The 22,500-nt window shown below is 46.2% G+C and overlaps 1 protein-coding gene across 2 annotated transcripts in view; it reads left to right on the top strand.

The window, feature by feature from the left end:
- Nucleotides 1–18,795, top strand: part of cul9 (cullin 9) — a 37,270-nt gene extending 18,475 nt beyond the window's left edge. Inside the window, exons 16-45 of one of the 2 annotated variants that reach the window (XM_084376292.1) lie at nucleotides 1–24; nucleotides 326–416; nucleotides 527–698; nucleotides 938–1,043; nucleotides 1,498–1,593; nucleotides 1,680–1,855; nucleotides 1,973–2,106; nucleotides 2,215–2,400; nucleotides 2,704–2,733; nucleotides 6,588–6,724; nucleotides 6,833–7,015; nucleotides 7,543–7,700; nucleotides 7,794–7,992; nucleotides 8,139–8,310; nucleotides 8,484–8,629; nucleotides 8,938–9,064; nucleotides 9,174–9,379; nucleotides 9,840–10,093; nucleotides 11,908–12,025; nucleotides 12,472–12,720; nucleotides 12,795–12,935; nucleotides 13,190–13,354; nucleotides 13,458–13,621; nucleotides 14,261–14,354; nucleotides 14,482–14,556; nucleotides 15,425–15,535; nucleotides 15,622–15,739; nucleotides 15,824–15,957; nucleotides 16,757–16,848; nucleotides 16,941–18,795. The exon at nucleotides 1–24 is cut by the window's left edge and continues 204 nt beyond it. In XM_084376292.1, the coding sequence (XP_084232418.1) occupies nucleotides 1–24; nucleotides 326–416; nucleotides 527–698; nucleotides 938–1,043; nucleotides 1,498–1,593; nucleotides 1,680–1,855; nucleotides 1,973–2,106; nucleotides 2,215–2,400; nucleotides 2,704–2,733; nucleotides 6,588–6,724; nucleotides 6,833–7,015; nucleotides 7,543–7,700; nucleotides 7,794–7,992; nucleotides 8,139–8,310; nucleotides 8,484–8,629; nucleotides 8,938–9,064; nucleotides 9,174–9,379; nucleotides 9,840–10,093; nucleotides 11,908–12,025; nucleotides 12,472–12,720; nucleotides 12,795–12,935; nucleotides 13,190–13,354; nucleotides 13,458–13,621; nucleotides 14,261–14,354; nucleotides 14,482–14,556; nucleotides 15,425–15,535; nucleotides 15,622–15,739; nucleotides 15,824–15,957; nucleotides 16,757–16,848; nucleotides 16,941–17,163 (4,281 nt within the window). In that variant the 3' untranslated portion in view covers nucleotides 17,164–18,795. The remainder of the gene's footprint in view (nucleotides 25–325; nucleotides 417–526; nucleotides 699–937; nucleotides 1,044–1,497; nucleotides 1,594–1,679; nucleotides 1,856–1,972; nucleotides 2,107–2,214; nucleotides 2,401–2,703; nucleotides 2,734–6,587; nucleotides 6,725–6,832; nucleotides 7,016–7,542; nucleotides 7,701–7,793; nucleotides 7,993–8,138; nucleotides 8,311–8,483; nucleotides 8,630–8,937; nucleotides 9,065–9,173; nucleotides 9,380–9,839; nucleotides 10,094–11,907; nucleotides 12,026–12,471; nucleotides 12,721–12,794; nucleotides 12,936–13,189; nucleotides 13,355–13,457; nucleotides 13,622–14,260; nucleotides 14,355–14,481; nucleotides 14,557–15,424; nucleotides 15,536–15,621; nucleotides 15,740–15,823; nucleotides 15,958–16,756; nucleotides 16,849–16,940) is intronic. The other variant, XM_084376293.1, reaches the window with a different exon arrangement.
- Nucleotides 18,796–22,500: the final 3,705 nt, after the last annotated feature.

Below are 22,500 nucleotides of genomic sequence, written 5' to 3'. Positions count from 1 at the left end.
AGCGTCCTCGCAGGGTGTATCCAGGTGAGCAGGACACAGACCCACAGAGACACCTGGGAGGAGCAGCACCTGTGGCTCTGGTGTCACACAACACACAATCACATGCATGAAAACAAGCAGAGAAGCAGCTCCTCTCTGGGTTGTGACTGCTGGTAGATGTCAGCTGCTCTGTGGTCGAACAGGGATCACAGGTGCTCCAAGTGATTTCATTTAAAAATGTTAAGTGAATCAATAACCTGCAGGACAAATAACCTCTGAAATGATTTGTGAAGTCAGTTCTGGCCACACAACAAACTTACCTGGGCTACTTCCTGTTTCCTTTCAGATGGTGTTGGGTCAGATCGAGGAGCATCGTCGCAGCCATCAACCAATCAACATCCCCTTCTTTGACGTGTTCCTGAGGAACCTCTGCCAAGGTCCGTTTACATCAAACCACTCGTCTGTCAGTCTGATGACGTTTACATTTGTATTCTCTAAGATAATGTGTCATTACTGGTGTAACTGGTGTAACTGGTGCTGTGTTCAGGTTCCAGTGTGGAGCTGAAGGAGGATAAGTGCTGGGAGAAAGTGGAGGTTTCGTCCAATCACCATCGAGCGAACAAACTGACCGACAAGAACCCCAAAACTTACTGGGAGTCCAACGGCTGCACCGGCTCGCACTTCATCAACATCTACATGCACAAAGGAGTCATCATCAGGTACCAGATACTCTTTATACTACTGAGTGCTGGTGCTGGTGCTGGTGCTGGTGCTGGTGCTGGGAGTGACAGTTCTACTGAACATGACACAAAAATGAACACATTAATCTTATCGAAGAATTGATGTATCGAGTAGTTCAGGAAAACACTACTGACAATAAGAGTGTGTGTGTGTCTGTGTGTGTGTGTGTCTGTGTGTGTGTGTGTGTGTCGGTGTGTGTGTGTGTGTGTGTGTGTAGACAACTGGCCATCCTGTTAGCCAGCGAGGACTCGAGCTACATGCCGGCCCGGATCCTGGTTCTGGGAGGAGACGAGCCCACCAACATCAACACTGAACTGAACACGGTGAGTCTCCTCCACCCTGAAGTTCTGGTGCAGCTCAGCTCTAAAACACCAGGGGGAGTTTAACAGTGATGGTTAAAAACAACTTCTCATTAGAATCTTGATTCTTAGCTCCCACGAGTCAGAACCGATTCAGAACTGTTAGATGTGTTTTCTAAGTGTTGTTTAAAATCGTGATGCTGGTGGCAAAGAAAAGGTGTAACCCAGCTGTGAGGGCAGCGCAGCGTCCGAACAATCGACAGCACACGAGCCAGAATATCTCTAAATGATGATGTTTGTGAGACGGACATGAAGTCGGCCACATGTTCGTACTGCTGTCGCTAACGGAGTGAAGCAGCGATCAGTAACGGACGAGACCAGCTGACCAACACAGAGCGCAGCAGGAAATTACTTCAGCCTGTGTCTCAAACTGTCTGACACAGTGTGTGTGTGTGTGTGTGTGTGTGTGTGTGTGCAGGTGAACGTGACCCCGTCCGCCAGTCGAGTGGTTCTCCTGGAGAACATGACCAGATTCTGGTCCATCATCCAGATCAGGGTCAAGAGATGTCAGCAGGTAAGACTCTGAGCTCCGCCCCCCCATCTACTGGCCACACCCATATAATCTACTGACCACACCCCTCTCTCTGTTCCCTCTGACAGGGTGGCATCGACACAAGAGTCCACGGGTTCGAGGTTCTGGGTCCGAAGCCGACGTTCTGGCCGGTGTTTAAGGAGCAGCTGTGCTGTCGGACCTACCTGTTCTACAGCACCAAGGCCCACACCTGGTGTCAGGAGGTGATGGAGGACAAGACGCAGCTGCTGCAGCTCTTCAACAAGTTAATACTCCAATAATACTGTAAATACTGCAAATAATACTCTTTAATACATCAGTAATAATACACTGTGTGTGTGTGTGTGTGTGTGTGTGTGTGTGTGTGTGTGTGTGTGTGCAGACTGAACAGTGCTCTGAGACACGAGCAGATGTTTGCAGATCGTTTCCTGCCGGACGCCGAGGCAGCTGAAGCTCTGGGTCGAACCTGCTGGGAGGCTCTGATCACCCCGATCGTCCACAGCATCACACTGTCAGGTACGTACGCACACGCACACGCACACACACACACACACACACACACACACACACACACAGATGAAACAAGCTGTCCCCACGCTGATGTTCCTCCCTGTGTTTACCCAGAATCCCCGGCGTGCAGCCCTCTGTCCTGGCTCCTCAGTGAGTACCTGGATAACGCAGAGTCGGCTCGCCGCTGTAAAAGCCGGGCGGCCATCTTTAACTCCAGAGTGAGACGACTCACGCACCTGCTGGTCCACGTGGACACGAGCCGACCAGACAGCGAGGAGCTGAAACCTCCCGTCAAATCAAGTGAGTCTCAACTTCAGTTTATCCAAATATGGTCAGACGCTTCATTTCTGAGCTGAGACGTCAGCGTCACACTGAGCTCTATGTTTTCATGTTAAAATCTATATTTTTAATTGTTTATAAAGCAGCCATCTTGACTCTGTAAACTGTGATGTTATGTCCACTTTTTTAAAACTATTTATAAAGAATTGACGACTTTGGACATGAAACTAGTTAAAGTCGCTGTGACGATCCGCGGAGTGTTGACGATGAATTCTGAGTGTTTTCAGTCGTCCTCCATGTTTAAAGAGTTCTTTTTGTTTTCAGAAGGTCTCAACCGAAGCAAAGAGCTGAAGAGTAAGTAACAGCTGAGTTCAGAGGCCATTTTGTTTGTTTACACTCTGCTCTGTGACATTTCATATGTCCAAATGAGGACAGGAAGTCATCATGCCGCCCCCTGCTGTTTGACCTCAGAACTGTCCGTCTCTGTCTCAGATCATCTGCCCGCATTAAAGTTTAGGTTTGGTGTTAGTCTTTGATTTTACTTGAAAAAATCCAATGACAAGAGGACTTCCTGTCTCAGCTCCGAGCCCACTGGTTTCTGCTGAAGACACAAATCTATAGTTTCATCTTTAAGAAGCTTTTTTATTTCCTGCAGCAGCAGCTGACTCGTCTTTAAACAATCAGGAGCGTTTGTCTTTCAGCAGCAGATGAATACACATCTGGTGTTCTGGTGTGTGTGTGTTAGTGTGTGTAAGTGTGAGTGTGTCTGTGTGTGTGTGTGTGTGTGTCTGTGTGTGTGTGTAAGTGTGTGTGAGTGTGAGTGTGTCTGTGTGTGTGTGTGTGTGTGTGTAAGTGTGTGTCTATGGCGGTAGAATCGTGTCATAATGCGTGCGCACGTATCAACTGAACGTGTCACACGCGCGTGCTTTGACGCCTGTGCAGCGAGCAGCGCCTGACGTGTAATGTAGTTTCCCCATTGACTTATAATGGTCCCCCGTTCACACGCACGTTCACGCGTATGACTGCTGCACGCCGGTAATCACACGACGCGTAGTGACTACGTGTAACATTCATGCGTTTTTATGCGAACGCACGCATTAACGCTCGCATGAAGATAACTGAACATTTTTGTCACACGCTCACACGTAGGCGGAAATGACGTGCGCAAACTATGTCACGCGTAACAAGAAGCTGCGTGCGTACGAAGCAGCGTGCGCACGTCTGTCTGTCACTGTTTGACAAATGTTGTCACGCGTTCACACACGCGTGCGGTCGCAGTTTCTGATGTGCGACCGGAAGTTGATCTGCACCGTGCGCAACACACCGCGTACGTGAACGCCTCGCGTAGTTGTTCTGTGTTCCATGTTCATCCAGTAGATGGAGCAGTCGATCAATACGAGATACACACATACAGGCTCACACACACACACACACACACACACACACACACACACACACACACACACACACACACACACACACACACAGGCTTCTGCAGGACATGATTCATGTGTTCAGTGGAGACAGAGAAAGAGTTCTGTTGCTGTTTCTTTACTTTGTTTCTCACATAAGACACAAAATCAATGACAAACATGTGTAAGTTAACCACGCCCCCCGCAGGTGATCACTTCATTGAGAACTGCTGGGACCGCTGGAGAGGTGCGTTAGGTTTGTGCACCTGAACAGCTGCAACACACTCCGGCCGATGAGTCTAATTGTATATATATTATTAGTTGTAGCCTAACTGGGAAAACACGGCAGAAACTTAGTGACCTTGATGCTGTTTGTTGTTTGTTAGTTGTGCACGTCCCGTGACGGGCATGCGGTTCTTAGCAGGCAGGCTCTTCTCGGCATAACAAGTCTGAAGCCTCATTTTGTATTTACTTCAATATCAGCCATAAATGAAATATCTGAGTGAATAAATTATGGTAAAGCTCACCAGGCAAGACACGTTTATTTGTATATTACATTTCAACAACAAGGCAATTCAAAGTGCATTACATAAAATATACAGCAAGTAAAAGCAACAGGCATCATAAAAAAGACATTAATCACATTAATGTAACTACAATTAAGTATATGTGACAGGAGACAGATATAAAAACTAAACAAGGCAGATAAAACAGAATAAAAGTTGCAGTGCGGTAAGAAGAAGGCTCAGATCTGATTTAATCAAAGGCAGCAAACAGAAAAGTCTTCATCCTGATTTAAGGAAACTGTGAGCTGCAGCAGACCCACGGTTTTCAGGGAGCTTGTTCCAACGTGGAACATAAAAACGAAATGCTGCTTCTCCGTGTTTAGTTTTGACAGAGAGCAGATCCCAAATGACCTGAGAGGTCTGGACGTCGGGACTATTTTCTGAGAGGGGGGGCAGGATTTCTGTTGGGAGGGGCGGGGGAAGCACGCACTTTTATCAATGATTAAGGATTTGATTTGAAGTTATTTTATAATGGTGTGCAGTTATAAGAGAACTAGATGGATGAACACGGCATCTTTGTTAAGAAAATGAAACTTTGATAACTACATCAGGCCATTTAAGGAACATAACAGCATTATTTGTACCCTTGAATGAAAAAAAGAAAAGTCTGCTCCTGACTCAGGGCTTTCATGCATTTCCAAAAGTGGACCTTCTCTCAGTTGACCTACTGATGAAGGTTTTAAGCAGGGTGGAGACATCGCTTTCATCCATAAGGTCACTGTGAACGTTCATAACGGTTAAATGTGTTAGTCTCTCCTGCGTCATGGTGCGCAGCAGGTTTTCAGCCTGCGCAGGGCTGAGGAAGAGCGCTCGGATGCCGGACAGATATTGGCAGGGCCAGACAGCTTAATGAGCTTCTCCACCTCCGACAGCATGGAGCGGGTTTGGGGCTGCAGGGTGTGCAGGATGGACACAACATCCTGGATGCTGCTAACTTCTCGTCCCCTACACACATCCCTCAGTATGTCCAGCTCAAGGCTTAGCCGCTCTGGTGGAAAGGGGGTCAGTTCCGGGGAACCCACATCCACTCGTTTCCCCTGAGCCGCCTCAAGAACTGCCTGCTCTCGCCCTGCAGCTATGCGGAGTCCTTCCTGATCACAACGCCGCTCCACCTCGGAGCGCACCAGGTCCAGATGCAGCCTGACTCCTATGCCAGATGCCGAGGCTACTGTATGTAGTCAGGCAGGCTGCATGTCACATCAGAAGCATAGATCTATGCATTAATCATATGAAACAGATAAATGTAAGTCAGAGTCTTTATTGTTTTAAAGCGTAATGCAGTGGGTAGGGAGGCTGAGGTGCAGGGGGGCGGATGGGAGGTTCGTCTGGTCTGGATGGTGCACAACGTACCAGCAGACCAGAAATGTATTTGGCCCTAAGCCGTTCAGAAACAGTCGACTGCACCTTAACATCACTTCTTTGACAGACAGGGAGACAGTCCAAAGATCTGAGGACTGGAGGGACACGATCCACCGTCCTGGTCCCACTGAGGACTCGAGCAGCAGCGTTTATATATATATATATGTGTATATATATGTGTATATATATCTATATATGCATATATATATATATATATATACATATATATATATATATATATATATATACATATATATATATATATATATATATATATATATATACATATATATATATATATATATATATAGATTTACCGTGTGTGTGTGTGTGTGTTTGTGTGTGTGTGTGTCAGTGTTTGTGTGTCTGTGTGTGTGCGTGTGTGTGCGTGTGTCTGTGTGTGTCTGTGTGTGTCTGTGTGTGTCTGTGTGTGTGTGTGTGTGTCTGTCTGTGTGTGTGTGTGTGTGTGTGTGTGTCCAGTCTCCTTCAGATCAAACATGAGCCTTTACGTTGCTGTGTGGTGTAAAGTCACCAGCAGGGGGCGTCAGCTGACTCCTCGTCCTCGTCTGAACTGACTGAAACATTCAGCTTCCCTCAAACCAACCTGAAGTCATCTGGACGCTGCGTTTACACTCCATCTTTTTCTTTCAGTTTGGATTGCTCTTATTTTTACTGCAGACTTCCTGTTTCCCATTTTAGTCACGACACTGACGTGTTTTCTTTTCAGATGGAAAAGAAGGACAGAACAGAGGCACTGCTTTATCTTTATGTTTCTGGCTGCAGTTCACATTTCGGTTTCATTTTTCTGATTCAGTTTATCGACGACGATCTTCATTCTGAAAATCAACCTTTTTGTAAATGTGTCTTCCAGACGGTAAAGAGGGTAAAAACAAAGACACCGCCGCGGCCTCTTCTTCCTCCTCCTCCTCCTCAGCCAAGCCTAAAGTGAAGAGCAGCAGCAGCATCGCAGGGATCGCCCTCTGTTGGCAGGGAGTGGTACAGCGCCAGGTAAGACTGATCACTGACTGACTGATCAAATATATTGATCTTTAAACAGATTTATAATCCCTCTGTTGCTCCAAGCGTAAATAAATAAAACGTGACCCCTCCCCTCAGGTGAAGAAGTTTCTGGAGTCGAGCTGCAGTCTGCCGGACTTTGTGGAGCGTTACCGGAGTCTGTACCTGCGGCTGAAGAACGCCATGGAGGAGCTGTTCGGACAGCAGACCGCCTTCGTCCTCGCCCTCCGACACGGCTTCTCCGCCGCCCTGCTGCAGCTCTCCATCCTCAGAGCCATGCATGTACGTCAGCTTCTCCTCCGGTTCAGTTTCTGCACAGCCAAAAACGTCCAACACGTTATTGTACTGCAGAGAGTGAATGTTTCGACCCGACAAGTCTTCATCTGGAATGAGTTTTTATATATATTTATTTTCTGTCTGTTATATTGGGACTGTGTTTTGTATATCTACGGATGCAACTAACAATTATTTCCATTATCAACCGATTGTCAATAATTTTCTCTATTATTTGTTTATTAAGTGTTGAAATTGTGAAAAAAGTTCATCAGAATTTCCCAAAGTTGACAACAAACAGGCCAAAACCTACAGACTCTCTCTGTTCTGTCATAAACAACAAAGAACGTTTCAGAAAACAGAAATCTTGTTGTGTTTTGACTCTTCGGGCCACCGTACTTTAGGATATTACAACAGACAATTTACAGTAAAAAAACCAAACAAATGCTGTAAACATGTGAAAGTCCTTCCTGCTGTTTATGTGTGAGTCGGGTTCTGTTCAGGTGTTATTGATCTGTTCTGTGTGTGACATGCAGGTGAGCGAGCGTTTCGCTCAGTACATCGACCAGATGATCCAGGCCAGCGGCGTGGCGTGCGGCAGCGTGGAGACTCTGGAGCGGCTGCAGCAGTTTCTGGAGCCGATGCTCTTCCTGTCGGGCCTGGAGCTCGCCAACACCTTCGAACACTTCTACAGGTGTGAACGCCACGACACCAACACAGCTGACAAACGCTGATGACAGTCTGAACACACCAACAGGACGTTGTCTCTCTCTCTCGCTCTCTGCAGGTACTACCTGGGCGACCGACTGCTGGCCCAGGGGAACGTGTGGTTGGAGAGCGCCGTGATCGATCAGATCGGCAGCTGCTTCCCAAGTCGCTTCCCTCAGCAGATGTTGAAGAACCTGAGCGAGTCGACTGAGCTGCAGCAGGAGTTTCACCTGTACCGGCTGCAGCAGCTGGACCGGAGCCTGCAGGAGCAAGACCAGGTCAGAACAACCCTCAACACGTCTGATTCCACAGGACAGTGAACAGAATCTGAGCTTCTCTTTATCTCCTGCAGCTTTTAAACTGCTCCAGTCTGAGTGTCAGGAGTTTGAGTTTGATGCAGTTTGTCCTTTCGGTGTTGCTGTAGATGATGGAGGAGGAGTGGGCGGAGTCAGATGAGGAGGCGGAGGTCCAGGTTCTGGTTCTGTCTCCGCGCTGCTGGGCTGTCTCCTCGCTCTGCTTCCTGGATGAACCTGTGAAACATTTTCCAACAGAACTCTGCTCGTACCTGAACCAGTTCACCCAGTTCTACAGCCACAGTCAGTACCAGTTCACCCCGAGGACGTTCAGTCATCAGCTGTCAGGAGTTACTCACTGTTCTGTGTGTGTGTGTGTGTGTGTGTGTGTGTGTGTGTGTGTGTGTGTGTGTGTGTGTCTGTGTGTGTGTGTGTGTGTGTGTGTGTGTCTGTGTGTGTGTGTGTGTGTCCATCAGGTCAGTACATGTACGGTCTGAGTCACTCGAAGCCTCGTCGGCTGCAGTGGACCTGGCTCGGTCACGCTGAGCTGCAGTTCGGCTGCTGGACGCTTCACGTCTCCACGCTGCAGATGTTCATCCTGCTGCAGTTCAACAGCCACGAGGTCACACACACACACACACACACACACACACACACACACACACACACACACAGTCGGAGAGAAACGATCAGATTGTGGTCATGGTTACGAGGTGACCACCCCTCTGACACTGCATCAGTCTCTGATGAGGCGTTTCTCTTCACACTGAGCTGTTGTTGTAATTATCAGTGAAAATGTAAACACAGTAGAAGGGGAGAATATATTAATCTGAAGTTAACTCGTCACGTGTTGATCTTCTAAAGTCTTAAAAGTTCAGATTTTCTCCCTGATGCGTTCACTGACAGTCGGCCATCTGTGCGTCTCTGCAGGAGGTTCGAGTGGACGCTCTGCTGGAGGCGACCGGCCTGTCTGCTGCCGTCCTGCTTCAGGCTCTGCTGCCGCTCTTCAGTGAGGGAGGACCGCTGGTCTGCAGCCATCCCAACGAGCCCCTCCAGGGTCCGATACTCACCACACACACACACACACACACACACACACACACACACACTGCTGTCCTTCATCCTCCTCCTCCTCTCTGACTCACCACCCCTCTGTCTGCTCTCAGGTGTGTTGCAGTTAAACCAGCAGGTGGCGTCTCACAGTCTGGAGGGCGTCCCTGCGTCTGTCCAGCTGCTGCCCAGACAGACGTACCTGAACGTGGACGAAGATGCTGCCGGCACGCTGGAGAGGAAGAGGAACTACATCTACTGTCTGATCGTCCACATCATGAAGCAGGAGAAGGAGATGCACATCGACAACCTGGTCTTCAAGGTCAGAGGTCGCTGAGGCCACGCCCACACTCGTGTAGACACACCTGGACGTGTTCTTAAGCCTAAAAATGTTCATATTAACTGAGTCTGAGTCCAGACATGGAACAGAACCAGAGAAAACAGACCATTCAGAACTCCCCTGAGAATCTTCATGATTTAAGTTTTCTTCAGTACCACAGTGATCCAGTGATCGTCTGAACATCCGGGCCGACACTGCAGACAGGAAGTGCTAACAGCTCACTCAGCGCACTGAGGAGCCAACAGATGACTTTCTTAACAGCTCCCAGTGCATCATGGGAACTTTACTTTCAAAACTGTACACATTACTTCATGTTTCACTGTCAATACTTTTTTACATTATCAAGACTCAAAGTGTCCCATCAGTCTGTCCTCTAGCGCCCCCTCAGGACAAACGTTACACGTTTAGACTCTCAGAACAGTTTTTTGTCGGTCCCCTCCAGGTTCTGGACTCGTGTCAGAAGCAGGAAGCCTCTCGCTCTCCGGGCGCAGGACGCTTCAGCTGCAGCACCAGCGACGTGCTGTCCTGCATCATGCACGTCATCAGCAAAGGCTGCGTCCGACGCAACGAGGAGAACCCGCACATCGTGGAGTTCCTGCCAGAGGACCCGTCCACGCCGCAGAAAGGCCAGGCCCAGTTCTCCTTCAGCCGGACCGAGATGAGGAAGGACGCGGCAGACAGCGTAGCCGACATCAGGTGTGAGCGTGACCTTTGACCTCCTTCTGTTTCTGTTATTTAACTTAACTCAGAGCAGCAGTCCTCTTCATCATCATCATCACCCTCGTGTCTGCTTCAGAAGCCTTCCCCTGTTTTCACTGTGTTTTTAAAGGACTGTTCCGCTGTTTCTCCTCATGTTTTAACACGTTATCACAAAGCTTCCTTCAGTTTTCATGTCGGTCCGCAGTCGATCATTTCTCTGTGGTGGTCAGTTGTTTGTATTGAGGAAGTCAGTCGAAGGCAGAAGTTGTTTTCATGGTTAAAACATGTTTAATGCTTCAGTTAACACGTCTGTCATTTCCTGATGATGTCACAGGAATTTTCCTGGAAAGAGTCCATGATTATGATCTTTGAAGCTCTTTATTATTAATAATCATCAGTGCTTTTTATTTCTCATTCAAGTTTAAGTCTTTGCTCAGACACATCATGTTCTCACATGTTCTGACCTGCTGAGCACCGACTCAAAGAAAAAAGTGTTATGATAATAATTCAGTCTTATTGATGGATTGAAACTGTACCATCTGTCAATCAATCAATCAATCAATCAATCAATCAATCAATCAACTCTTTCCACACTGAGCAGGTCTGAACCAGAACCAGAACACTTTCTCCATTTCCCTCATCATTAAAAACAAACTTCAGGAAACTTTCGTGAGATCATTGAGAAATCACAGACACATGAAACGTGAACAAAACTGACCCGAGTTCAGTTTTTCTTCACATTAAAACAGAAGCCAACAGTTAATGAACTAATTAAACTCTGACGTGCTGTGATTCCTCCAAATGGCCAAAATGTAAATGTTTAATTTTCTACTCAAAGAAAATAAAGAAGAGATTTAAACTTTGATTGCTGCCTGTTTCCTTATTTCCCAATAATTAATACATAATTAATTGATGACTTTTGAATGTAAGTTATCTTTAATATTCATAAAACACCAAAGCTTCAAATTTAACCAAATAAACATTGTTATCATATCACATCACAAACAGAATAATAGTAGTAGTAGTGACTGTATTTATATTTATGTGTACGACTGCACCACTAAAAGAAGCAAGTTTTAAACCTGTGAGACGATCAACAGAAACATGAAGAGACGTTCAGTCTTCTGAAGGTTCGCGACTCTTCTGGAAGCAAATACAGCGTATACAACTCTGAACCATAAACAATACTTATTAATTGAATAACTTTATTTCATGATGACGCTCAAACAGACATAAAACCTGTTGATGACAGTCCGTCAGTTATTGTATTTAATTTTATTGTTTCTGCATGAAACAAAATTAAATTTGGTCCAGCGTGACAATTTTAGCTTTTTGAGACATTTGACGCATACACATACATATATATACACATATATATTCAATTCAAATGTATATATATATATATATATATGTATATGTGTGTGTGTGTGTGTGTGTGTGTGTATTTGAATTATTGAGGAGCAAACGTCTGTGTCAACGGAGAAATAGGGAAGAAAATGTAAACTTGTTCATTATGTTTAACAAAATAAGCATAAAGACATTGAATTGTTGATGGTGTACACGTTCCCATCTTGGTGAAATTGTCTTGTTGAATAGAGTTCACAGCTTGTGTGAACATTTGTGTTACGACCCCGTTAAAGTCAAAGTCCAGGAGACGAGTGGAGTCACAGGACAAACTGAACCCAGAGAAAACACATCGAGGAAAACAAGAATAAACACAAAACTAACGATAACAGAAATCTAGCCTCCTGTAACTGTGTGTGTGTGTGTGTGTGTGTGTGTGTGTGTGTGTGTGTGTGTGTGTGTTGCAGTCTGATGTCTGCGCCGCGGCAGTTCGAGGACGGAGTTCTGGACGCAGTTCTGTTCTCTATGGGCCGGACGATGACGCAGGAGGAAGTCCGTCAGCTGATGCAGAGGACCGTCCAACAGGTCAGAGTCCTGCTCAGGCTGATCCGTTAGACGTGTTACAAACCTCCAGCAGTGTTTGTGTTCACGTTGTGTTTGTCAGAACCTTGTTTCATACATTAACATGTCGTTCAGGTCGTTCGGGTCGTGTCAGACGGGAGAGTTCAGAAACACTCATGTTTATGACTCCATCATTTGTAATCAGGCTCATTGGATCTTAATCTTTATGTTTTTCAGTTTTTACAGAAAACAGCACCAGAACACAGCTGCTGATTTGTACCGGACTCATTTAATCTGTTGTCGTCTTTGTTTGATGAACTATGGAGGTAAAATGTGCTGGACGTCCTGCACAATGATTACAAGTTACTAAAGGTCCAAAGGTGGTGCAGACGGGCTTTGGACTCTTCTGTATCTGTCTCAGGTGTGTCCAGGTGTCAGACAGGTGATTTGGTCCCTCTCTGTCCTCTCAGGTGTCGGGGACTCTGAGTCTGGACCTGGACCGGGCCGAACACCTGTTGGTTCACTGTAAGTGGAACGTGGACCTGCTGGTGCAGCGCTACACCGACGACCCAGACGCCCTCATCATGGCCGCCGGCCTCAAGTTCCGAAACCCTCAGCCGCCGCCGAGCCCCGTCTCCACCTGCCCCGTCTGCCTGGGCCCCCGCAGCGCCGCCGTGGAGTCGTTCCCCTCGCTGAGCTGCATGCACTACTGCTGCCAGGTGAGACGCACAGACTGCAGGGTCAGCTGTTGTTCAGACGTTGTTTTAACGTTGTTCTGATGTTTGTGCTGCAGTCGTGCTGGCAGGAGTACCTGACGGCGAGGATCGAACAGAACCTGGTGATGAACTGTAACTGTCCAATCACAGACTGCCAGGCTCAGCCCACCTCACTGTTCTTCCTCAACATCCTCACTGACAAGGACACTATCGCCAAGGTAACGCCAGCCTCCTCTGTCACCTTGACAACCTGCCCTCAGTGTAAACAAACAGGTGTGACAGGTTATCAGCTGGTTTGTGTTCTTTAATTTGATGATCTCATTTCTTTACTTGTTTTGTTTCATCTCACCGCTGCCTGTCGATGTTCCAACCTTTATCTGTGATAAGGAGTTGTTGTTGTTGTTGTTGTTGTTGTTGATGATGATGATGATGATGATGATGATGATGATGTGTGATGTCTCCTGTGTGTCAGTATGAGAATGCCTTGCTCAGAGGCTACGTGGAGTGCTGCTCCAACCTGACCTGGTGCACCAACCCTCAGGGCTGCGATCAGATCCTCTGCAAGGAGAACATGGGCAGCATGGGGACCTGCTCCAAGTGCTGCTGGTCCTCCTGCTTCAGCTGCAACTTCCCCGAGGTCAGAGGTCACACACACACACACACACACACACACACACACACACACACACACACACACAGACATGAACATGATGAACTAACAGAGTGACGTCTCCCTGCAGGCTCACTACCCGGCCAGCTGCAGCCACATGTCTCAGTGGATGGATGATGGAGGATATTATGAAGGGATGAGTATGGAGGCTCAGAGCAAACATCTCGCCAAGCTCATCTCCAAACGCTGCCCGAGCTGCCAGGCTCAGATCGAGAAGAACGAGGGCTGCCTGCAGTGAGTACACCTGCTGATGATGTCATCACAATACCTGCTAATTAGTAGAGACCAGAGGTGTCAGTGCTCAATTTAAACACATTTTATGGTGAAGATGATGATGGTGATGGTGGTGATGATGGTGATGATGAAGATGATGGTGGTGGTGATGATGATGGCGATGATGATGGTGATGATGGTGATGATGGCGATGATGATGGTGATGGTGATGATGGCGATGATGGTGATGATGGCGATGATGATGGTGATGATGATGATGATGGTGGTGATGGTGATGATGGTGATGGTGATGATGGCGATGATGATGGTGATGGTGATGATGGTGATGATGGTGATGATGGCGATGATGATGGTGATGATGATGATGGTGATGATGATGATGATGGTGGTGATGGTGATGATGGTGATGATGGTGATGATGATGGTGATGATGATGATGGTGATGATGATGATGATGATGGTGATGGTGATGATGGTGATGATGGCGATGATGATGGTGATGATGATGATGGTGATGATGATGATGATGGTGGTGATGATGATGATGATGATGGTGATGATGGTGATGGTGATGATGATGGTGATGATGGTGATGATGGTGGTGATGATGAAGATGATGAAGGTGTCCTCTCTCCTCAGTATGACCTGTGCTAAGTGTAACCACGGTTTCTGCTGGCGGTGTCTGAAACCATGGAAACCAACACACAAAGACTACTACAACTGCTCCGCCATGGTTGGTTCACACACTGTCACACGATCATCCAATCAGAGACCAACAACACGTCTCACACTCTGTGATAATTAGTTTTACATGTTTCTCATGTATCCTGAGTTTTAATGAGTTGTTGTTCGTGTTGCAGGTGAGTAAAGCAGCACGGCAGGAGAAGAAGTTCCAGGATTATAATGAGAGATGCACCTTCCACCACCAGGCCAAGGTACCACACCTGTCTACACCTGTGCACACCTGTCCACACCTGTGCACACCTGTCCACACCTGTGCACACCTGTCCACACCTGTGCACACCTGTGCACCCTGGTCTGAGACATCATAGTCGTCAAGCAGCAGGAAAGCTTTTATTGTTAAGTAACTGGAGTTTGAGGCAGCAGACAGACAGATGGAGGCTGTTCAGACCTGTGTCAGCATCTGTCCTGAGTGACCTGATCACAGGTGGACAGCTCTGAGTACAGGTGTGAATGAGACACATTAAGGACATATTTGAGAGCTGGACATCCAACTACATTTCTGGTCTCCCTGAACCCGTCAGTGTCAGCAGCAGCTGTTTGTGAACACACTGTTTCAACTGATCCAACCACTGAACCAGTAACCACAACATCACCAGACTCCATTAACAAATGTCTCAATTTAGTGAGTTGTTGAGTTAAAACAAACTTTATAAACTGTGTGAAACTCTGTCTCTGACTAATTCTTCATTATTTGTTCTTGTAAGTTCAGCAAATGTTCTACAAGAACTTCTTTCTGTCTTTGTGTAAAAACATGGAGTCTGTTTGTCCCACTGATGGACGGATTTGTTTCATATAGAGAAGGAAGTGACATCACATCACATCACAGGTGGTCACTCACCTGGATGATGATAGCAGGTCTAACCAGCCTCTTGCTAGCATTAGCCTGGGATGCTAACTTGTTGTTAGTTAAATTGTTTTTAGCTGTGAGATCAGAACAGGAAGTCTTTTGTTGTGACAGTGATCTGGTGTTAAAGAGCTGCTGTATGATGAAGGTCAGATATCTGCTGAGTCGTCCTCAGCAGCTTCAGCTTGATGACTCAGCGTTTCTCGTCTCTTCAGGATTTTGCCGTCAACCTGGAGAACAAAGTGTCGTCCATTAACGAAGCTCTGCAGATGAAGTCTTTGACCTTCGTCATCGACGCCTGTAAAGTCCTCGCTCAGGCTCGAAAGGTATCATCATCTTCATCTTCATCATCTTCATCGTCATCCAGCTGAATAGGGCAGCTGTGTTAATTTGCCCTGCTCTGTGTCTGCAGGTGCTGGCCTACTCCTGTGTTTACAGCTACTACAACCAGGAGACGGAGAAGATGGACGTGATGGAGCAGCAGACGGAGGCTCTGGACCTGCACACCAACGCCCTGCAGATCCTGCTGGGTGAGACTCACCTCTCTTTATTAAAAACTTTCTGCAGCTGGAACTCATCTTACTGGTGCTGACTGGTGCTGTTGTTGTCCTCAGAGGAGACTCTGCTGCAGTGCACTGACCTGGCCTCGTGTGTCCGGCTGCTGAAACCAGAACATCTCAACACCGGACTGGAACTGATCCGACGCATCCAGGAGCGCCTGCTGGCCATCCTGCAGCACTCCACCCAGGTAGAACCAGTCTGAAACTGAGCTGAAACCAGTTTTAAAAAAGTCTAAAACCAGTTCACCTCTCAGTTAAAATCCAGTCTTAACCTAAAGCTGCTTCATATACAATACTAACACAATCTAAAATCATTTAAAGACCAGTTTGCTATCAGTCTGAAACCAGCTTAAAGTTTGAGATGAGTTTCCAGTCGGCCTGATTGAAAAGAGTCTAAAACACATTTAATTAAAACCAGTCTTCACTTTGTTGTGTCTGAACACTAAAGATGGGCTGAAACCAGTCTAAACCCAGTCTGAAACCAGTCTAAACCCAGTCTGAAACCAGTCTGAAACCAGTCTACAATCCGTCTGATTAAAAAACAGTTCACCTCTAATTTGAAATCCAGTCTTAAATCTAACTGGTTGGTAGCCAATGTAGTCTGAAACCAATCAGTGTTAAATGGTCTTAAATTCAGACCACTTTGATATCAGTCTGAAACCAGTTTGATATCAGGATGAGTTTACACTTGGCCTGATTGAAACCAGTTTGAAACACAGTTGATTTAAAACCAGTCTTAAACTGGATTATAACCAGTGTGAATCCTGTTTAAACTGTAAACCACATTAATATATTTGTAGCAATTTAAACCAGTTTGACACCAGTTTAGCTCCACAGGTCAGTTTGCGCCTTCTGCTGGTTTTACACTGAACTTTGTTATTTATTCATCTCGTTAGTGTTCAAGTGTCTGAAGTCTCTTTGCTGTCAAACCAAAGTGGTGATCCAGCAGAGACGTCAGTGACAGTTTCCTGTTTCTGTCTCATTCAGGACTTCAGGGTTGGTTATCAGTCCAAGAGCAGCCAGGAACCAGAATCCACTCAGGCCTCCAACCTGTCCAACAACACCGACGCCAACAAAGTGTGAGTACGACGCCAAACAACAGAATAATCATCAGTCGGCTCAGACGACTGAATTCACTGTCGACTTCCAGACTGAAAGATTTTGTTCTCAGGTCCAAGTCGGAGCGAGCGTCGGACTCTGGAGACTCGGATAACAACAACAACACGGGCGAGGAGGGCGGCGAGGAGGCAGAGGACGAGGACGACGAGTATGATGAAGAGTACGTTCCCGAGTGGCACGAGGACTACGACGAGGACGACATCGACGAGGACGACTTCTTCTCCGACGACGACGAGTCCGAGAACCTGGAGAGGGACTTCAGCCCCTTCGACTGAGCCGACAGAAAAAACAAAAACCTCCCAGAGTCGAAGGAAGAGGACGAGTCGGGCACCGCCACGGCCCCGCCCCCTTCCTGACATCATCAGGAAGGACGGGAGACGATTAGAGGGACGTCCTTCACCTGAACCCCAACCCCCAAACACCGCTGCACTCGCTTCTCCACTTCCTGTATTTTACCTTCTGTTTTCATGAAGTATGGAAGAAGGCGAGGGTCAAAAATCATGAGCGGAAAAAAGTTCAGATTTTTCAATTCTGAGAGAAAAAAAATGAGACTTTCAAAAGAAAATTCTTAGTTTAGTCTTCAAATAATGAAAGTAAAGTTAGGTTCTGTCATTTTTTAACATGAAAATCAGAGTGACGCTATTCTGTTTTGTTCATCGCACACCAGTGTGAAACCAGATTAAACCAGTCTAAACACCCAGTCTGAAACCAGTTTAAACCAGCCACAACACCCAGTCTGAAACCAGATTAAACCAGCCACAACACCCAGTCTGAAACCAGATTAAACCAGCCACAACACCCAGTCTGAAACCAGTTTAAAATCAATTTAAGACCAATTAACCAGTATTGTAATGATACCAATCTGTCACAAGTCCAAAACCAGTTTGAATCCAGTCTGAAACCAGTTTAAACCAGTTTAAAGTTGCTGTCAGATGCTGGTCTGAAACCAGTTTAAACCAGTCTTAACACCCACTCTGAAAACACTGTGAAACCAGTTTAAACCAGTCTAAACACCCAGTCTGAAACCAGTTTAAACCAGTCTAAACACCCAGTCTGAAACCAGATTAAACCAGTCTAAACACCCACTCTGAAACCAGTTTGAATGTTTGATTTTTATTTTTGTGACAAATCCGACGTGAATTTAAAAACAGATTATTTGTTTGTGATCTCAGAACTTTTTTCCCTCTTTGTTTTTGGCCCGATGTGTCTTCTGTACTGACCCAGCTCGGCTCTGTCCTGGTTCTGGTTCTGGGTCTGGCCCTCGGTGGTTTGGTGTCCGACGGCGATGATGAAGGATCTGTTCCCGAGGAAGTCTGTTAGTTTGTGTTTGTTTCCTGCTTTGTGCTGAGACGAGTCCAGAAACAGAAGAACTGCCGGTCGTCCATCTTTAAACCCGTTGGTGTCATCACACGTTCTGCCTTGATTTCTTTGATGATGGAAGTTGCCTTCGCTTGAGTTTAAAGAAGAGTAGAGATGTTTAAACTGCATCACTTCCTCTGTAACTGTTTCACATTTAGAGTTACTCAGCAGTTTTTTTACATGTTTGTAGCGTCGGATGTTTCTGAAGAGATTCTGACGTCTGTAGGATCTGTAACTTCTGACATCAGCCTCTGAAGTATCACTGCAATAACTGATCGGTCGATTATCGGCTCACCGTCGCGTCATTTGCTGAGCAAAGACTCCGTCGCCTGCTCTGTTTTCTGTCTTTCAAAAGGACGTCGAAGGAGATTTCTGGTTTGTGGTCGCTCTGCGGGAGTCGAGGGGAAGATATTCCAACTTTTGCTGTAATTTTGAGAGATCCTATATTCATATTGTTGATGTTCTATAATGTTCTTTCTGGTTTCTTTGCTGTCGTCGAGCGACTTCAGCAGCAAACTAAATAAATAAAAGCTTTTTCTGCTACGCTGCAGGACGCCTCTGCTTTCATGCTCAAATCAAAGTCTTCATTTCAGCCTGTAAACGTCCTTCACTCCTAGTGGTGGTGACGTCGTCTGTTTGTAGCCTAGCATTAGCTTTTTACTGCTACACATTTAATTTACCTTCAAACATAATGGGTGGAGTTCATCTGTGAAGATTATCTGGATGAACAGAACCTGGAAGGATCAGAAACGTGTTTGACACAGATTATCTTCTGTAATGATCCAGAATGTAGTTTTGTGTTAAACCGCTCAGTGAACGTCGTCTATAAATCCAACATGGCGGCCGAAGGTCCTGCCTGTCTATCAACACTTTCCTGATTTGAAGGTTAAAGATGTAAACTTGTTCTGCGACACATTTAAAACGATCATCACAGATGATTATTACATATATAACTGCAGTGCTGCACCTGTGTGAGTGATCTCATTAATATTAATCAGATTCTTCCACCTGGTGTTTAAACAGACTTGTGCTGCCTGCAGTCTGCATGCTGTGTGTCTTCTGGCCACATGGTGTCGCTGTTCACTCATGAATTAATGATGAGTTAATAAAACAGAGTGATGGATCCTCAGATCTGATGGAGATCATTTTAATCCACAGGATCAATAAAGTCTCATTTACATCTTTAATAATACGTCATAATGTATTTGTTCATAGTGTTTTGTATCATTAATCTGAATCTGAAAGTTTTACAATTAATGTTGAGTAAAAAGTAAAATACTTGTCTCCAAAGTGTCGTGGAGAGGAAGTATAAAGTAGCAGGATTTGGAAATACTAAAGTACAAGTACCTCAAAATTGTACTTAAGTTCAGTAAATGGACAGTTACTCTCCACCTGTGTGTTGTTGACTGCAGGAGTCATGAACAGACACACAGACACGTTAGTAACATGTTTAATACAAGGACTCGCACAGGTCGTTAGCCCAGAGCTAACAGACGGCTCCTCCAGCCTCCAGCTGGAGCTGATTAAACTCAAGTTGACTGTTATTTCACTTTAGTAAGAAATGATTGGCTGTTGTTTATAAACACTGTTCACAGTCTCTTAATGAATGGTTTCTAATTAATGTCACTGTCAGGAAGTCAACAGTTATTGTTGTCTTCAGTTATTAAATGTATTTATTACCGATTAATGATCCATGGTTTGTTACTGATTAATGATCCATGGTTTGTTACTGATTAATGATCCATGGTTTGTTACTGATTAATGATCCATGGTTTGTTACTGATGTTATGCTCAGTGTTCTGACTGGTGAAGACACTGAGCTGCGTTCCTTCAGTCTGAACTCTCAACACACGTTTATTCAAATATCTGCAGAAATGATCAAAACCTTCATCTAAATGTCTCTTCGTGTCGTTCACTCTGGTACGTTTCTGTGACACATGTCAAATCCTCCACCTCCACCTCCTTCTTGTCCTTCTCCTCCTCCTCCCCCACCACCTCTTCCACCTCCTCCTCCTTCTCATCCTCCTCCACATCCTCCTCCACCTCCTCCCCCACCACCTCCTTCTCCTCCTCCTTCTCATCCTCCTCCACATCCTCCTCCACCTCCTCCTCCTCCTCCTCCTCCTTCTCGTCCTCCTCCTCCACCACCTCCTCCCCCACCACCTCCTCCACCACCTCTTCCACCTCCTCCTCCTTCTCATCCTCCTCCACCTCCTCCCCCACCACCTCCTCCTCCTCCTTCTCGTCCTCCTCCTCCTTCTCGTCCTCCTCCTCCTCCACCTCCCCCTCCCCTACCTCCTCCTCCTCCTCCTCCTCCTCCTTCTTGGCCTCCTCCACCACCTCCTCCTCCACCTCCCCCTCCCCCCCCCCCCCTCCCCCACCACCTCCTCCTCCTCACAGCTCTGAAACAATCCTCGGAAATGACCCCCACCCACAGAGCCAGCCGACTCCCCCTCCCCCAGTGGAAAGTGTCCAGCTCCGTCAGCCTGGACAGGAACCGTCAGCTCCGTCCGTCTCTCTGTCCTTCACTCCCCTTTAATTCAGTTTCATCTGCTTCAGTAAAAGTGTCAGAGTGAGACATCTTCACTTCCTCTCTGCCTGTTAACAAACAACAGGAGGAGATGAACCTCTGATGGTCCTCCAGCAGACGGACTGAAGGAAGGTCCATCACCATGTCTGAACAAACAGCTGTCTCTGTCTCTCGTGTGTCTCTCGTGTGTCTCTCGTGTGTCTCTTGTGTTTCTCTTGTGTTTCTCTTGTGTGTCTGTTGTGTGTTCTTGTGTGTCTCTTGTGTGTCTCTTGTGTGTCTCTTGTGTGTCTGTTGTGTGTCTGTTGTGTGTCTCTTGTGTGTCTCTTGTGTGTCTCTTGTGTGTCTCTCGTATGTCTCTCGTGTGTCTGTTGTGTGTCTGTTGTGTCACCTTCCTCCTGGTTCTTTCTGTGTAGTTTCTGTTGGCTGGCAGCCGATCGATTAACAAAAATCTGAAGCAGCTGCCAAAATGTAAGTTACTGCGGTGTTACAGTTACTGTGGTGTTACAGTTACTGTGGTGTTACAGTTAAAGTTACTGCGGTGTTACAGTTACTGTGGTGTTACAGTTACTGCGGTGTTACAGTTACAGTTACTGTGGTGTTACAGTTACTGTGGTGTTACAGTTACAGTTACTGCGGTGTTACAGTTAAAGTTACTGCGGTGTTACAGTTACTGTGGTGTTACAGTTAAAGTTACTGCGGTGTTACAGTTACTGTGGTGTTACAGTTACTGTGGTGTTACAGTTAAAGTTACTGTGGTGTTACAGTTAAAGTTACTGCGGTGTTACAGTTACTGCGGTGTTACAGTTACTGTGGTGTTACAGTTAAAGTTACTGCGGTGTTACAGTTACTGTGGTGTTACAGTTACTGCGGTGTTACAGTTACAGTTACTGTGGTGTTACAGTTACTGTGGTGTTACAGTTACAGTTACTGCGGTGTTACAGTTAAAGTTACTGCGGTGTTACAGTTACTGTGGTGTTACAGTTACTGTGGTGTTACAGTTACAGTTACTGTGGTGTTACAGTTACTGTGGTGTTACAGTTACAGTTACTGCGGTGTTACAGTTACTGCGGTGTTACAGTTACTGTGGTGTTACAGTTATAGTTACTGCGGTGTTACAGTTACAGTTACTGCGGTGTTACAGTTACTGCGGTGTTACAGTTACAGTTACTGCGGTGTTACAGTTACAGTTACTGCGGTGTTACAGTTACTGCGGGGAGGAGCCTTGTCTTACTGCTAAAACATGATTTTCCCTTTAACCCTGAAACAAAGTGTTTCTGTGAAGATCGTCGTCACACAGCTGAACGTTTGTAACAGCACAGAGAGGAAGGAGGTCGTTTCTCCTGCAGCTCAGTGGATTTCCTCTGTTCTTATCACTTCCACAGGAAGACGAGACGGACAGAGAGCGAGAGGAGTGAAGGAGGAGTTTATCAAGAGGCTGTTCAGACCTGCTGCGAGTGTCCAGCTCAGCTGGGACCTCAGTGATGTGATGTCACTTCCTGCTCTGTATGAAACAAACCCGTCCATCACTGAGACAAACAGACTCCATGTTTCTACTCAAAGACAGAAAGAAGTTCATGTAGAACATTTGCTGAATTTACAAGAAGGAACAAATCAGTCAGAATCAGTCAGAGACAGAGTTTCACACAGTTTATAAAGTGTCTCCAACTCAACAACTCACTAAACTGACACATTTGTTAAGGGAGTCTGGTGACAAAGAAGTCGC

The sequence above is a fragment of the Pagrus pagrus genome (assembly GCF_965226575.1).
Source record: "Pagrus pagrus genome assembly, chromosome: 15".
NCBI classification, from domain to species: Eukaryota; Metazoa; Chordata; class Actinopteri; order Spariformes; family Sparidae; genus Pagrus; species Pagrus pagrus.
The sequence above is the reverse complement of the archived record's forward strand: the minus strand, read 5'-3'. Positions and strand labels throughout refer to the sequence as shown.